Source organism: Apis mellifera, linkage group LG5 (genome assembly GCF_003254395.2).
Source record: "Apis mellifera strain DH4 linkage group LG5, Amel_HAv3.1, whole genome shotgun sequence".
In the NCBI taxonomy this organism is placed as follows: Eukaryota; Metazoa; Arthropoda; class Insecta; order Hymenoptera; family Apidae; genus Apis; species Apis mellifera.
In genome coordinates this window covers 1932923-1951181 of record NC_037642.1, presented here as the reverse complement: position 1 = coordinate 1951181, position 18259 = coordinate 1932923, and the positions used below count along the sequence as shown (strand labels likewise).

The window sequence follows — 18259 nt, the reverse complement described above, 5'->3', positions numbered from 1 at the left end:
TCTTTATTTTTATTCGCATAATTAAATAATAATTAATAAAACTGAAATTACACATATGAATGAAAATTATTAATCGATAAATATTTTATCATTTAGAATTATATATCGCATGGATCGATTAAATTTCTTTTAGTTGGTATCATTGTAAGTGATGCAAGATAGCATTTATATACTTTACATTCATTAATTAAAAAAAAAATATATAAATTAAAAACTAATTAAGAAAAAATAAACATTATTATTTAAATTTTTCTAATATTTGATTTAATATGTATTTACTAACAATAGTAACAAGAATAGTAAAGTCACTATTATAAAATATTTGAAATAATAATATATATTTTCATAAATTTGATATATATATATATCTGTGAACGAATATAAGAAGAAAAATGAAAACAAAGACGGAGGGAAAGATAAAATGAAGAGGAGTATTTCACAAGGGGCCCGCATGCTTGCTGATTGAACCCATGAGTAACAACACTCCTCTGTCCCCCTCGCCATTTGTGTCCCCCTTCTCTTCCATGCCCACTCGATCATCCATTCCAACGATGACTTCTTCCAGGCTAGGGTAGGGAGTCGTCTGACGTCATTCTCCAACGTCTGTCAGCGAGCCGACCCTCTGAGTCATGCCGTTTTGCCTACTCTTTTGCTTATAGCAGAATATCGAGACTCGGCAAGGTCTCTCGTGATCATGTCGCTAAATTATCACTTAAGAAAGATTCCTAGCTTATCATTAAAATTTTTTCTCTTTCATATAAATTTTAATTTAATTGTAATATTATTCTTTCTAATATAATAATATATCAATTTTCTAATTTTCTATATAATTATATAATAATATTATTTATATAACTTTATGAAAGCAATTTTAAAGATAGATATAAAAGAGAAAGATAGAGTATAAAATGAGATATACTTACTTTTTTTTTTATAAAAAAGAATTTAGAAAAACTAATATAATATGTAATTTATTTATTTTTAGAGTTGTGCAATGATGGGTCTGCAGGCCACGGCAGGGAAACGTAAACTGGAGGGAGGTGTGGGCTGCATGGAGTTCGACATGGATATGGGCGAAAGCCCATCGAAGTTAGGCCGAGTGGAGGGTAGCTGGTGGGCGATGGAGGATAGTTACACGCCTCCGCTTAGCCAAACACCGGCTTCTTATTACGATATGGAAGTGAGTCCGCCTTGCCTGCAGACAAATCCTTGTCAACCAACATCGACGAGTCCTCAACAACAACAACAACAACAGCAACATCAAACGGCACAGCAACAACAGCAACAATCATCGACGCCAACGTCAGCGCCTCCACCGTCTACGGTGGCGCACCTACACCATCATCCGCAGCACTACTATCACCATCAACGCGGACCTACCAGTCCGGTCGGTAATAATGGTTACAGTCAACTGTCGAGGCCTCAGCCGCAATGGGGAGCGCCTCATCATTACGAACCTCCAACGATACGGCGAGAAGAAAACGGGAAAAGTTACTTGGAGCTTGGATCTAGTTATCGAGCAAACGATAGATGCTGCGAGGGTTCGAGGTCGAGTTGGTGTCGACGTGGCAGAGCGTGTTATAGACAAAGGCGGCTAGCCGTGTTAAATATTTCAATGTGCAAGCTTGCGAGGTATCGCCAATTTCCGGATCCGAGCCTTCATCGATCGGTTCTCATCTGCAATACATTGAGGCATCTAGAACGCGAAATGGAGAGGGACAGAAGTCCACCGCCCATGGAGCCAGTTATACCAGCGCCTATTGCTCAACTTCAACCTCCTGAGCAGGGCAGGTTAACGCCATTTCCAATGCCACCAACGTCTTCAAACGAGACAGACGTCGATTCTGGTATCGGCGATAGCGATGATAGTCGTTCGATTAACTGGGGCAGCGTGCTATCTCTTTCGAGTCAGTCGCCCTTAGATCCATTGAACAACAACGAGTTACTGGATGTCGATATTGGTCCGGATCTAGATTTAGACTTCATGCCCGGATGGAAATTGACACCTCTGTCTGCGGACGATATTCTTAGGAGTACAACGGCGCAAGAGCAGCAACACCAGCAACACCATCATCATCAGCAACAGCAGCAACAGCATCTGGTATCAACCAGCGGTAGCTGTGCCAATAGCAACGTGGCCAGTGCCTGCGTTAATACTGGAAGTAGCAGTAGTACGCACGAATCGTTAATGTGCGTTGGATCATAGCCCCCAATTTTGACATCGTTGAGTCATCTCATCGATTTTTACCCACTGATGCCGCAGAGCAAATAAGTATGCGGCATTTACAAAGAACCACAAATCAAGATGTAGAGACGACGCAATCGCCCGCCTCACGAATTATTTGCAACGCCTGGTCGGCGATTCTCCAGGAGGTCTTCTTTTTCTTATTTATTACCATTCGTGTCAATTACGCACCGATCGATTATCTCGGTTACGTTCTACTTCGTATTACATCGGTAACCAGCATGGGTGGTCTACTCCTTATGGGCGAGGAGGTATGAGACGTGATACCTCCTGTGTTCGCAGGTGCAACTGGTGCAGAATTCATGGCCCATTGGAAATATTTAAAATTCAAAGGAAATAGAGGTGATTACAATTTTTAAACCGACGAGTACCTAAACTCACGTTGTTTCAATTGATATTTATTTACTAATAATTTAATATTTTGTTAATATTATAATTATATTAGATTTTAAAATTATTTACTTATCGATTTAATAGAAATTATTTAAATCTTTTATCATGCATACATATATATATAATATATATACTTATATATATAATATATAAAAAAAATATGTATATATATATATATATATGTGTGTGTGTAAGAAATATATTTTCACATTCGAATGATAATTATAATTTTTAGTTAACGAACAACGCGAGATCGGGTCCTCCTCCGGATCATCATCAACGACCACCTCAAAACGAGCCTGGTTATACTATATCGAAACGATCTGTTTTTGCAGCTGCACCTGCGAATTCAGCGGCGCATGTATGAGTTCCCGAGTCGCTCGAAATGTCGCCACCGGCACGTCAGACAGAAAGAAATAGAATGAGAGAATGAAAAAAGAGGGAGAGAAGGGGGGGAAGAGAGCGAGAGAAATAGAGTGAGAGAGCGACAGGGAAAAAGAGAGAAAGTGAAAAGAGCTCAATGTTCACGCCCCCGGGCCGGCGATACGGTAGGACAAGTACCTACAGGACCTATATAGACTTCTTCTTCGACTCTTTTTTAAAAACAACGATGACAAACGGCACGGTACTTCGACAGACTGGGGAAAAAAAAAAAAAAAAAAAAGAAAAAAAATCTCTTCTTCCTTCCACATTTCTTCAATTTTCTTCTAATTTTTTTTAATATTCTTTTCTTTCTTTCTTTCTTTTTTTATATAATTGAAATTCGAACAGCGCGATATCGCTTGCCTAGCTGGCTGACGTTGAGAACTCTTCGGCGTCGTTTGCGACGACAGCCAGTCGAAAAGGGAGTGTCCATCATCATCGATCGCTGTTTTCTCATTGGATTAGAAAGACTATCCAGGCGACGATTAATTAATGCCATACATTGTAATACACTAACGATACCATTACACGCGTAATAAGACATAACCGCCGTGGCCTATACCGTACACTGATAAATACATACACATACATACACGCGCGTATACATACACATACCACATATAAATATATACATACGATATGTATATGTACATCAGACAGATATATACACAGGTTCGTACACAGAAAAGTCGATATATGGTGCTAGGACGATCACACCCTGGTGCTTAATTCTGTATACACACAGAGCCATGTGCGTAAATTCGCACGGATCGCCTGCAGCCTTCGTCGAGGAGTCTAGATACGTCCTGACGCGTCGTGAACAGAACATAGATGGTCGAAACATATTTCCATTGTGTGATATCCGATACGAAGTAATGAAATTAATTAATAGTAGCATCAATATCGTTCCTGGGATTCTCCAAGGATTCTCCAAGACGATTATTAAAGGGAATATCATATAATATTAACCGATGGAGATATAGTTTGTGAAAATGAAAATGCGTACTATGCTCTGACGCACGATGCAAAAAACAAATGTACCTGCATTTTAGAGATCGGGATAAATATCGGTTCCTTCGTATCATCGCACGTAGGCCACTGCGCGCCACTGATCTCCCGTTAATAATATGTACCATAATACTATTGTAAAATAGAGAGTGGCCGACGAGCAAAGAGCGAAGGGAGCCAATAATTCACTTGGGGTGTGGAACGGAGAGATTATTAAGAGAAGAAGAAGAAGAAGAAAAAAATAATAAAATAAAACTCGACGATACGCACTTCGCGAAGAGGAATGGCGATCCGCGCGCGATCTCGTCCTCAACGTCCACTAATTGAACTCAAAAGAGCAGCTATACTTAAATCGAAGTTAAGCGTTGTAAAGCGAATTTAAAAAAAAAAAAAACGAACGATAAAGCGATATAATACAATAATTTATAAATCGACTGATTACTCGCGTGAGGGAACGAAAAAAGATAGGAAAAAAAAAAAAAAAAGAAGAAACAAGAAAGGAAGAAACGAAAAAAAGAAAACTCTACTGGTAAAAACATTTCACGAGTTGATTTAAAACTGTAATTAATTCAATATTAAGCCAGACATATTACACTAACACGTGACACGTACCATACAAAAAAAAATCCATTTCGTAACACGCGATATTTGTATACAAAGGAATACAAAGAACACGGAACATGTACATGTTTATACATGAAATACATTAGATACTTCGATGTATATAGATACACACTACGTACTAAGTCTAATAATTGTTAACGCGAACTCAAGCGAATTCTCGGCAGTTTTCATTTTTTCGTTCTTGTTTTCTATTTTCTTTTTTCTCTCTTTTTTTTTTTTTCAGTTATTCATGTTAGAAAAAATGTTAAAAAAAGATTTTAAATTTTCTGATTTTTATTCTATTGTCATCTCTTGTCGATTCGATTCAATCGTTGATTTACCACCACCAATCATCTCATCTCTATTTCGTTCATCAGTTCCTCTCTCATTTTGTACAAAAAAAAAAAAAAACAACGAGCAATATTACTTTAACGGTGCAGAAAATAGGAGAGAAAAAAAGTATAAGTGTATCGATTTCGAACGATATGTGAACTTTTTCAAACATGTAATGGGAACAAATTTCTGTATGTTAGACCGTATGCTCGATTGACAATATACAAAATGTGAAAACATAATAGAAAATATTACAAAATATTGGAAAAATAATAATATGTATGGATCGACAGAAATTTAAACTTTAATTTCATCAATTTTCAAAAGAACGATAGTAATTTATGATCAAAAATATTTGAAAATGAAATAACAAAAAAAAAATAAGGGAAAGATGTTCTCGTTACGTTTTTCTAAGATTGCAAATCGTTCGAATTCAGTGCACAATTCTATTCTACAACCGCATGAAAATGTTAAAACTCAACAGCACATTTATACACAAAACACACATACATACGCGCACGATGTTGTGTGAAATTACAATGCGCGCTCGATATGAATGTACGGGGACGTTTTAGGATGGTTCAATGTTGTTTTCTTGCATGGTGTACCAATCAGAAACAGCGTGAAATTTAAAGCACGTGGCACACATACACGAGATATACCAACGTATGCTAGATTGTTAAAGAAATTCGTCCATCGCGTTGATGCATCTCTCAAGTATATGCCTTTTCGTGTTTTACGATCGCAGCGCTACCTCATTGGCTTGGTGTTCTGTGTCGCGACACAAATGGCGCCTTAAGATTTCTCTTTCGATACACGTTAATAATAAATTGAAAAGTTCTTGAGAAGTTGATCAGAAGAAAATCAACGCTAATTAATGTATCGGAATTTTATTGATATTGAAAACAAAAAAAAAAAAAAAATCACGAATCAATCACGAAGAAATATTCTAACCTCTCGATCAACATTTTGTACAGAGTTTGATCGACGAACGGAATACCAAGCAAGTGCGTTTGGAAACTGGAAGCGAGACCCGATAACTCTCGCTTCTCGGGCATGAAAAAGGAACTCTCGGAAGGTGATAAATAATTTCGTATTTTTTACACGGAAATGTAGCTTCTCTGCGTTGAAACGTATATTAAATACGCGTATACACATATATACACACGGTACCGACGGAGTGCCTGCGATTTTCGAAGATTTTAACGAAACGTGGGGAAGAGGAGGCGCGAGCTATACGTGGATCACGAGATGCAGGGAAAATGTTAATGTAACCGTGCGAGAGAACGACGAAACGAGTTCTATACGCGTGTGTTTTCGACAATTGCGCCTACGTGCGTGTTAATGTTAACGTTTAAAAAAAAAAGAAAACGAAAAAAAAAAAAATATGGATGTGTAACGAACACTATTTCAGAGAGTTACGATTGTAAATCGAGGGAAAGAAAGGAAGGAAAAGAGGATGAAGGATAACATTGTAAATAGTATAAATAGCACACGCGCAGAAGTATGTTTAAGCGGAAATAAAAGATGATATAATAGGTATAATGTGAAGAAAATATACATATATAAGATATTATTATATATTATATATAAACAAGAAGTATATATATAAGATTATTATATATATTTACCGTGGTAAGTGATATACAAAAGCGGTGACGGGGACTCGCGCAATCTCGTTGTGTTCGGATGATGTTGCTGTGATTCGCGGCTGGCCCACGGAGCGATTTACATTGATATTCAGATTTAATTTATAAAGCGCATATCTTGGGGGATATCTCGTTCTTTTTATAACCAAACACGAAACCTGGTCATTCTATTGTTATCGTTCGTTTTTTCATACATGCTCTTCCAAATCGTTTTTTTATGCACATTGATACATTACATATAATCTTTGATTATTATGTATATGCATGATTATGAATTCTTTTTTTTTTTTTTTTTGTCAATTTTTTTCATTATTTCTCATGTTAGAATGATCAGTTAGACGTAACATATAGATTATAGTGAAGTACAAGATGGAATCTATAAAGTTGCGTTTTTTTTAATTGTTTCATCGGCGGTTTGAACTAACTCAAGAGCCTTAGCTGGATGCCGCCGTACGATTTTTAAAGATCTATAGTTAGCTAATGTCGTAGCTGTATTAAAATACAGTAAAATAAAGAAATATTGTTTTATAATATCACTTTGTAATTACTTTTTGTTTAAAATATGAAAAATGAACATTACAAATAAAAATTAAGAATTAAAAACAAATTTAATTCTTTAAAAATATATATTTTTATCAATCAAAGACATTTTTTTTAGAATAATATGATAATTAGTAATAATAAATTTCCATTGAAAAATCAATATTATTTTGTATTATTAATTTTTTAAATCTTTTATTTTTAGATTTTTACATTTTATAAAAAAAAATATAATAAAATCTTAATAATTATAAGCTATACATATTGCTGCATGAATTGCTAAATAGATACAAAAAAATTACATAAAACTATACAAATGACAATCATGGATTTTAAAACGACGTAAATCTACGTTAGCGGCGATCAGCTAGGACTTTAAAATGATGTAGAACTACGTTGATGATAGCCAATTTATTAATTTTTAATTTATAAGACAGAAGTTTAATCGTACTCTTTATCGAATTATTTATATACACAGTTAAGTGAGATTTATATTAATTTTCTTTATTCGTTCATTGTTAGTATGAAAGAAAAAAGAAATATTTAGATTTTTTATTATATTATTATTATTATTATTATTATTATTTTTATTTTTATTATTATCATTATTTTAAATATTAATACAAATTTTATTTACTAGAGATTACATCTACAAGAAGATTAATTTAATTGGGCTGCCGCGAAAATGTACGATTAAGTTCCTATTACGATGATATCTAAACGAGAATTAGTTAGAAACATTTTTATTCCAGTCAAATAAAATATGCAGCTCTCGTGTGGCCCGCCTTACGAATGCAACGTCCTCGAATCCTCCTTTTTCTTTTTGTATGATTATTTTATTATTATTATTATTATCATCATCATCATCATCATCATCATCATTATTATTATTGTTATTGTTATTATTGTTATTATTATTACTATTATTATTATTATTATTACTATTAATTTTATTATTATTATTACTATTACTATTATTATTATTATTATTACTACTATTACTGTTACTATTATTACTATTATTATTAGTATTATTATTATTACTATTATTATTATTATTACTATTATTATTAGTATTATTATTATTATTACTATTATTATTATTATTATTATTATTATTACTATTATTACTAATAGTATTATTATTATTATCATTATTGTTATTATTATTATTATTATGATTACAATTATTAATTTTTACGATTATTATCATTACTACTACTATCATTACTACTACTACCACTACTACCACTACTATTATCACTACTACTACTTCTACTATTAACATTACTACTACCAATACTACTATTACTACTATTACTACCACTACTATTACTATTACTACTACTACCACCACTACTTCCACTACTACCACTACTACCACTTCTATCACTACTACTACTATTACTACTACTACTACTATCATTACTATTACTATTACTACTACTACTACTATTACCACTATTACTACTATTATTACTACTACTACTACCATTATTATTATTATCATCATTATCATCATTACTATTACTATTACTATTATTATTATTGTTGTTATTATTTTTATTATTATTATTATTATTATTATTATTATTATTATCATCATTATTAATGCTAATTTTATTATTATTATTAAATATTGATTGTATTTATCAAACGGACGCAAGAACGATCTTTTTCTTTCAGTTGAAAATTATGAAAGAATGAGGCCGTACAAAATGTGTCGACCAGCGTATGAAAAAAATATAATTGCCGAAAAATGAAATGAAAAAAAATCATAGAAACGAGGACGGATGACGGATAATTAGAATTAGATCGTAACGGATGTCCGAGACCTTACGAGAGTCCCATCGTGACCGCAAAACCTAGGAACAGATGGAAAGAAGAACACACGACACTGTACATTGTAAATATTAGCGCGGAGAAGACGGTTACAGAAAGACAGAGTTAATTAATTAAATGATAAAAATGAGATGATGCGAAGGAGAGAGCGAGAGAGAGAGAGAGAGTGAGAAAGAATGATGTGTGTGTAAGAGAGAGAAAGAGAAATAGAGCGAGCGAGAGCATATGTATGTAAAAAATAGAGAGAGAAAGAGAGAGAGAGAGAGAGAGAAAGGAATGAGAGAAAGAATGAATGGAAGTAAGAGAGAGAAAAAATGAAGAAAAGATGAAGTTGCATCGAAATCGCGCCGGGCGCGTGAAGCGAATGCACTATCCGGAGGGATATTCGATTCTAAGGCGATAATTTAAAATAGGAAATATGCGAACTGTTCTCTAGATTTCAGAAACGATTTCATCTTCAAAATCTTCGTTATGATTTCGACAATAGAAAATTAACTAGTAGCCTGAAATCGATGTGTCCCGATGGAGTACATTCGCCATACGAACCGTGTGTGCGGCCATTTTAATAGAGCTAGAACAAATTTTAAGATGCACGGCTGTATCTACGGAACATGTACCGATCACTCGACTGTAAATCCGTATCGTGTCACAAGACTGCATCTAAAATAATAAATAATAATAATAATAAAAAAAAAACAAAAAAATATATTAATAATGATCTAATAAAAATAAATAAAAAGATATATATAATAGAGAGAAGAATAGAGAAGAAATAAGATTAAGTTGCTCATTTTTCTTAATAAGCGCAAAATGGAGCGTAAAAAAAAAAAAAAAAAAAAAGAAAATAATATTTTAATTTAATGCGTGTTCGCGATTCGTTACTTTGCACGCGTGCTTGCCAATTTGCTACAATGAAAAAGAGAAAAAAAGCAAAAAAAGAATTACAAAAAAGGAAAAAGTATGAATCGCAAAGTTACTCTAGTCCTAAGTAGTCCCAGTGTATACGGTACGAAAAATGTACGGTTCTCGAGTGATTGGATATGTTTGTATCTTTTTCTTTTTCTTCGTTCGTTTCTCATACTTTATTTCATACAGTTGTGTCGTTGTATCGCATACCGTTTTACCAAAATATCAAGCAGCAAAGAATCAGCAACAACAAAAGAAGAAGAAGAACATGCAAAACAACAAATGCAGCGCAAAAATGATTAACCTGAAAAAAAAAAAAGTAAGAGGATAACGCACGATATGGACAACAACAACAAAAACTATCAAAAACAATAAAGAGTATTATTCTATATATAATAATGGTGTTGTGCTATTTTGCAATCCTTTACCCTCAAATCAATTAATCATTTTCATACTTTGAAAAATGAATGGTAAAATGAAAACATATCTATATGATAACTTCATCTTATATTTATTATATCAATGGTGCTAGCAGTGTCAAAAAATAGACAATATCCTATAGAAAAAATACAATAAAAAAAGGATAAGTAAAGAATAAATAATGAAATGTAACTTTACTAAATTTCGATACTTTTCTTTTGTAGCAGGACTTGCGGTTATTGGTTCATTCATTTCTTTTCGACAACATGTCATTAATTTAACCACGCTATCATTCCAATTCACTGTTGCTAAATTAAAAGAAAATTCTTTTAAATCGGTTGTATTCATACGTGTTAGACATTCTTTAAATTTATTTGTTTTTATAATCTGATTAGGCCTAAAGATTTGTATAAATGGGAGGTAATGTTTCTTCAGCTTGTATATTGTTCTCATAATTCTATGCAAAATGAATATGAAATATTTAGATATTATTATAGTAAATTTTAATGTACGTTTTTATTTAAATAAGAATCTTAAAAAAAACTTACGGTGGTTGTTCCGCTTTAGTAATTAATAAGATTAAGTCAATCGATATACCAGGAATAACATTCAATAATATGTTAAGTATCGAAAAAAGATAAATATTTTGAACATATATTAAATATGGTTTCCAAAGTATATTATCTGATGGATTTTTTTCTATTTCTTTAAATATCATTTCTGATGCCGAGCCTACTGTTATGGGATTCCAATCAGTAGATCCATAATTATATACTTCTGGTTCTTCTTTTTTCCTAAAAACAAAGAAAAAAAAATAATTATTTTGTTTGTATATGATTTTCTTTTTTTTTTTTTTAATAATAACGAGTAATAATGAGTATATAATAAAAAATACCTATAAACAACGAAATCCCAGATCATTGCCAAAAGACTATTAACTGTCATATCAATTGGAATTAGATCCATAGTATCAGTCTTCTTTAGATTTGATACATGTATGTAACCTAGACTTATTGCCTTTGTTAACATTAGAGGACCATTTTTATTCTTTGATTGAATTAACTTTTCATTTGTACATGCAACTGTTAAAATAAATAATATAATGTGATACGTTTATTTATTTTTATTATTTCATATAAGAATGACAATATTTTAAAATTTTTATCTTTAAAACATATAATAATAATAATTAGATAATTGTAATGTGAAATCAAGTTTCATATGATCTTGAAATGATTAATTCATTTTAGAATAATATATATTTATTCTTGAGATTAAAAGATTTGTATACAACATATTTTTTGTTAATCAAGCATCAGATATAAAGCAACAAAAATAGATGAAAAAAAGTTATAGCTTAATTTAATTATTCTGCATATAGTTTATATAAAATATTTTAGCTTTTTCTAGGATTAAATTAAAAATATATTAAAATATAATTATCATACCCATGGAAGGCCTGAAGACAACACAAGGAAGCGATTTTGTTTTTCCAAAATTGTAAACTAAATCTTCAGCATAAGCTTTGCTAAAGCTATACAAATTTACCCAGTCTGTTATAATATCGCGTAGTGCTGCATTTGTAATTCCAGATTCATTCTCCTCATCGGCCCGTATCACATCTTCGATTATCTTTATATCGGCCGCAATAGGATAAAACTTTTCTTCGATGATTTGCTTGTAAGGATGAGAAAATGTAGTCGAAACATATACGAATGCTTCTAAATGTGAACATTCCATAGCTAATTCAAGGAGTTTTTGCGTTGCAATTACGTTTATACGTAATGTGTAGGATACTTTCTTTGATTGTACGATCGATCCATTATGAATTATTATATTCACATTCTCCACTAAACATCGACGATCTTCTGATGATAGACCTAAATCGGCTTTGCTTAAGTCACCATAAATTGGTACGATTTTTTCTATAAAATTCGGATTCGTTTTATGTAACGTATTAAATATCTGAAAATTATAAATAAAATTATTTAATAAGAAATTATATGTATTAATAGAATAAATTTTGCAAGTTAATTTCCGCTTAATGCATTAATTAAAAATTGTCATCAAAAGAAATCACATTTGACCTATAATGTATAATATATGTTAAATAATATTCAAATGATTATCGTAAATTCATTTTAAAGTTTTTCATACATTTCAATCTCTTTTACATTATTAATTTTTTTTTTTCATTAAAAATAAATCAAAGCAATAAAATATTTTAACTATTTATTTTAATTATAGTTATTTTTATTCTAAAATGAAAGAAAGCTAAATTAAATTTGTGTTCTTATATTCATAAACATATAGATGAGTGAATAAATATATAATGAATAAATATTTTTAATTTTAAAGAATTTAAATAAAATTTTACAAATTTCAATATCTTTCATTTTATCTTATTTTCTCTCCTTTATTTCATTTTTAATTATATTAATTTTTAATTGTCTATATATCATAAATCTATTCATTTGTTTTTTATATTATTATCGAATTATATTACTTACCTCATTTTGAAAATATTTTTTCAATTGTTCTTTTATCAATACATTATTTTTTAATTTAATCATAATATAAATTTTGCTAATTTCAGTGCACGTAGTTAGAATTTTTTCTAAAATACTATTTCCAAGAAAACTAGTACATCCTGTAAAAAATATATGTTTTCCAGTATAGAACTTTTGTATTTGACTATCACTAGTGTTTTTTAAATTTTCTTTATTATTAGGTTGCACAATTTTTATTTTATCCATTTTTAAACTTTTTGATGATATTGTTTTAAGATGTTTATATATGATTTGATTTCATTAAATTTTTTTTAATACAGTTATAATATAATATATAATATAGTATATAATATTTAAACACTTTAAGTTGAAAAGATATATTATTCCTTCATACTTTTATTACAAAAATAGGCGATATTCTAATGCTCAAATCTTATATATAATGTTATTTACAATTCTAATTATCTATAATGTTAATAAGAAGAGACACTAGGTTAAAATTATTAAGATTTATTGTATTTGAATTAGAATATCATAAATAAAACATTTTTAATACGTAATAATGCATTTTAATTATTTTTTTGAGAACAATGATACAGTTCAATTTAATAAAATGACATAAATATTTTGACATAAACATAAAATAATAAAACTATATTTAAAATATTTACATTTTGGTATTTGTGAGATATTTATTATACTAACATAATAAAGCAGATTTTCTTTTTTAATAATGATAATTAAGTTAGTGTTATTAAATAATATGAATTTTTAGTGAATAATAAATATTTTATAATTAAATTTAATCAAATAGAATATTTAATTAAATTAATAGAATAATTATATTTTTTATTGAACTTTTACGAAAATACTTTATATAGAATATTAATATATTCATCTTTGGGGAATCTTTTTATAAAAACCAAATAACGATAAAACAAATAAAAGTTGATATATACAAATTAAATCTCTTTATTAAATTATAATTAATTGAAGTTTGTATTAGATGAAAAAACTGCAATTTCGTTCTTTTCATCTTGTTTCATGATAATTGCAAACTTAAATTATTTATTATTTAATAAATTTCAATTAATATTTTTATATTATATTTTGTTTGTTATCTAAAATTGATCTTCCAAAAATGTCTTACCAATATATTAATATCCTATATATGAAAAAATGTAGCGTTTAAAAAAGAATATCGTTTACAATTATTAATTTGAAATGAAAATAATTTTCTTTTTATTTTTAATTTTAAATAATTTTTGTATAAATTAGAAGAAAAAAATATAGAAAATACTACTTATATAAAGAATCATTATTATATTATTTAAATATATTAGTAATTTATAAAAATATTTATATTTTCTCGATATATTAATTTTTTTAGTCTGATTTAATTTAGTAAATTTAGACAAACTTCATTAATTATAATATAATTTATATTATTTATTCGTTGAAACTATAAATTGATTATATTAATAATGTTTATTAAAATAGAAAAATAAAATAATTATTAATAAAAAATATTTTTTTTGTTAGAAATCAATAATCGTACTATTTATTAATGAGAAATTGATGTGCTATTTCTTTGTATTATCTATAATTTATTATAGATTATATTAAATTTTTAAATGTGAGATTTATATGTAAAAATTAAAATTAAATAATTCATAAAGAAATAAAATATATATTTAATTTTTGTTAAATAATTACAATAATAAAATATTATTAATAATTTGGCTGTGTACTTTAATATTGTTATTATGCATATTTATTATACAATTGTATTATAGATATATTTACTTCCCTTAGCATATAATATTTAATTTTTTTTATATATAAAAGTCATTCAAATTCAGAACATGCTATATGTTCCACATAAGGTTCTATTTCTTGTTGTACTTCTATATATTCCTGCATTATTGGATTATTTTGTTCATGTAAAGAAATGTGCTTCAGAATATCTTTTTTTCTTGCGAAAACTTCGTCACATTGTTCACAACACAATGATTTAGCATTATGAGTTTTAGTGTGCTTGATCATATCATTTTTTTGCGAAAATGTTCTACCACATATTATGCATGCAAATGGTTTCTCTCCTGTATGAATTCTTTCGTGCACATTTAATGTTCCTTTACGTATGAAACTCTTATTACAATATGTACATTTGAAAGGTTTAATATTAGAATGAATTTTTATATGTTGATTAAGATTACTTGAACATTTATATTCCATTTTACATATTTTGCAAACGTAAGGACGTTCTCCAGTATGTATTCTTTCATGTATAAGACGTGCTTCTTTCGAAATAAACGATTCTTCACAGTATTGACATGTATACATCTTGTTCGAAGAATGAATGGATTTTTTATGATATATTAAAGAATTTTTGTTAGCTAATTTTTTTCCACAAATATTACAATCAAAGCTTGTTTTTTCTTCTTTATGTATACGTTCATGATTTAATAATACAGCTCGCGTTGAAAATATTCGATTACAATTTTTACATTGCCATATAGTTTTGCCATTATATTTCTTTTTCATATTGTCTATAATGTCTTGTTCTGTATGTATTTTTCTATGTGATTTCAACTCACTCATTGATTTACATCTATGCATACATATCTAAAAATAATATATTTATAATTTTGATTATTATTAAGTTCTTTCTAATAATGATTTATACTTACACTACATGTATATGTACTACCCCCATTACTATGACGTTTTATATGTGTATTCATATTTCCTTTACGATTGAAAGCTGCACCGCATATTGGACAAATATGTTTATTTAATCCATGTGATAATCTATGTTGTCTTAGTTGTATTCTTTTATAAAATGCTTTACCACATTTTTCACAAGAATACGGTTTATTTTCATTATGTTGATTCATATGCTCTCCCAAATGAAATCTGAATTATTAATTTAATAAAAAATACATAAAAATTATGAGTTAATTTATGCTATTTATATTTATATAATAATTATTAATATGTTATATAATATTTAGGAACTGTGCTACCTAGATCTATATGCTTTTCCACAAATATCACAAATATGTCGTTTTTTTCTTGAATCATCTAAATGAATTCTTTTATGACCTCTTAAATTGTTAGAATGTTTAAAACTTTTTCCACATAAATCACATAAATAAGGTTTATCTATTCTGTGAGTGGCTTCATGTATATCTAAACTAGACCACTTTTCAAAATTTCTATCACATATGATGCATCTAAATAAAAGTTGACCTTGATGACATTCCATAATATGATTTAATAATTCCTTTTTAGTATTATAAATCAAATTACAATGACCACATTTTTTATTAGTTTCCATTGGTGGAGTACTTTTGATATTACAAGAATCATTATAGTTATCATATGATTCCTTGTTTTCTTTACTAGGATTTTGATAATTTTGTGAAAGAATTTTACAATATGATATTTTATGTTCAATAAAGTCTTTTTCAGTTTCAAAATGTTCCTGGCAAATATTACAAGTCTTTATAAATTGAAAATTCATTAGATTTATATTACAGGATTCTTTATCGTTTGTATTATTATTAGTTCCTTTATCTTTTTGTATTATTGTTTTTTCTTTATTACACAATATTTTGTGATTTTCAAATATTTCTTGTGTTTTAAATGTATTCTTGCAAAAAAAGCATTGAATTTCATTGTTTAATGTTTCATTATTTAGATAATTTTTTGTTATAATTGTATATTCATTTTCTCTATTTTTTTCATTATGTGTTTCAAATTTATGTAATTCATATTGCATTTCTTTCCTGATATTATTTACAAAATTATTTTTATGTATATTAATATTTTCTAAGTGAGTAAACTTAGCTGAGATTTTTTGATTAGTAATTTCACTAATTTTATTACAAGATAATTCTATAGGTGTAATTTCAGTCGCTTCATTAATACACATTTCTTCAGCTATTTCTAAAGAACATTTTTTTGTTATTTCATCATATTTGTGATCATAATTTAGCTGTAAAATAAATAACAATAAACAAATAATTGATATTAATATTAATATTATAATATATTTTAGTTAAATAATAAGTTATTATTTACCTCTGTATTTATATTTAAAAGTTTTTTCAACTTCATATCTGTTTTTAGGGATGTTATAACTAATGAATGTGCAACTTCTAATTTGTTGTAACAATTCATACATAATTTTTGTGGCATTAAATCCTCCAAATTAACTGTAATTGGTAAATGTAAATTAATCTTTTCTTTTAATTTTAAATCCATTCCCTTCAGAGAAAATATTTCAATGCCATCCAAAGATGGTTCTTCACATATTCTACATAAATTTGAAAATTTAATACTAATATTATGATATTGATCCATTTCACCATCCATATCACAATATGATAATACAACATTATTAGCCATTTCAGTTTGTTCATTTCTCTCAAAGACATTTCTTGAATCTTTTTCAACAACATTATGTGATTCAAATAATGTTGGAATAGCATTTTCATTTAATATTATAGGATCTGTTTTATTTATATAAAAATGATCCTCTATATGATGAGAACATATATAATAATTTAAATGTAATTCTTCATTAGATTTTATTAAAAGGTCTGTTCTATTACAATAATGTGCCCATATTTTTGAACTATAAAAAAATAATATATATATTATAATATAAATAATATTTTATATAATATAAATAATATTTATTTTATAAATAGATGACTTACATATCACTGTTTGGAAAATTAATGAATTTGATATTTGTTGCATCTTTATTGCTCGAAGAATATTTACAATTTTTGGCAGCACAAACTATTTTCATATTTAATATTTTTCTTTATAAATAATTTTATTTATTTTTTTATTAATGTCTACGTTAAATCTTTCATATGAATAATTAATAAGTATAGATGAAGAGATCAAATAATAGGAAAACGACAGAGATAGGCTAAAAATTGCGAGATCAACACCATCTCTAAAATACTGCAAATGAAATTAATATGGACAAGGAAAGTAAATAGTAGGAAAAAAATAGAATTAAAAGTAAGAATTAATCGTTAGCATCATCTTTTGAGTACAAAAAACATTTTTTCAAAAATAGAATAAAATAGAATAAGAATTAAAGATTAGTACCATCTTTTAAATATTTTTAAAAACATAATTTTTTAATGTTTTTAATTCTTCAGAGATGGCGTTGAAAATGAATTCTTATTCTATCTCTATGTTTTTCTATTATTTATTTTCTTTGTTTATATTAATTTCATTTGCAGCATTTTGAAGATGGTGTTAATTCTCATATTTTATCCTATATTCTATTTCTATTTTAAAAAATATTTTAAGTTTTAATATTATTTATGTTTTTGTAGATGAACGCATAGAAATTG

General features: G+C 28.2%; 3 protein-coding genes and 1 long non-coding RNA gene across 8 annotated transcripts in view; 2 read left to right on the top strand and 2 right to left on the bottom strand.

Moving 5' to 3' along the window:
* Positions 1 to 6426, top strand: part of LOC724450 — a 44608-nt gene extending 38182 nt beyond the window's left edge. For 3 of the 5 annotated variants that reach the window (XR_003304699.1, XR_003304698.1, XR_407611.3), the window contains 2 exons: positions 986 to 2587; positions 2874 to 6426. Coding sequence is in view for 1 of the 5 variants with exons in the window: in XM_001119836.5 (XP_001119836.2) it covers positions 986 to 2206 (1221 nt within the window). In the remaining 4 variants the exon portion in view is untranslated. Of the gene's footprint in view, positions 1 to 985 lie in introns of all 5 variants that reach the window. The other 2 variants (XR_407612.3, XM_001119836.5) reach the window with 2 other exon arrangements.
* A 1344-nt stretch (positions 6427 to 7770) lies between these two features.
* On the top strand, positions 7771 to 9777 carry LOC107964460. The gene is made up of 2 exons (XR_001702978.2): positions 7771 to 8019; positions 8881 to 9777. It is a non-coding gene; the product is annotated as an uncharacterized LOC107964460 (long non-coding RNA).
* Positions 9778 to 10432: 655 nt separating this feature from the next.
* LOC724560 (fatty acyl-CoA reductase 1) lies at positions 10433 to 13285 on the bottom strand. The gene is made up of 5 exons (XM_001120449.5): positions 12873 to 13285; positions 11811 to 12327; positions 11258 to 11444; positions 10911 to 11156; positions 10433 to 10819 (listed from the first exon to the last, which is right to left on the bottom strand). Exons 1-5 carry the CDS (start codon positions 13116 to 13118, stop codon positions 10480 to 10482), a joined length of 1536 nt encoding a protein of 511 aa, XP_001120449.2. The 5' UTR covers positions 13119 to 13285; the 3' UTR covers positions 10433 to 10479.
* Positions 13286 to 14701: 1416 nt separating this feature from the next.
* On the bottom strand, positions 14702 to 17922 carry LOC724513 (zinc finger protein 816). The gene is made up of 5 exons (XM_001120386.5): positions 17603 to 17922; positions 16962 to 17517; positions 15902 to 16875; positions 15566 to 15791; positions 14702 to 15500 (listed from the first exon to the last, which is right to left on the bottom strand). The coding sequence occupies exons 1-5, from the start codon at positions 17695 to 17697 to the stop codon at positions 14721 to 14723; spliced, it is 2631 nt and encodes an 876-aa protein (XP_001120386.3). The 5' UTR covers positions 17698 to 17922; the 3' UTR covers positions 14702 to 14720.
* Positions 17923 to 18259: the final 337 nt, after the last annotated feature.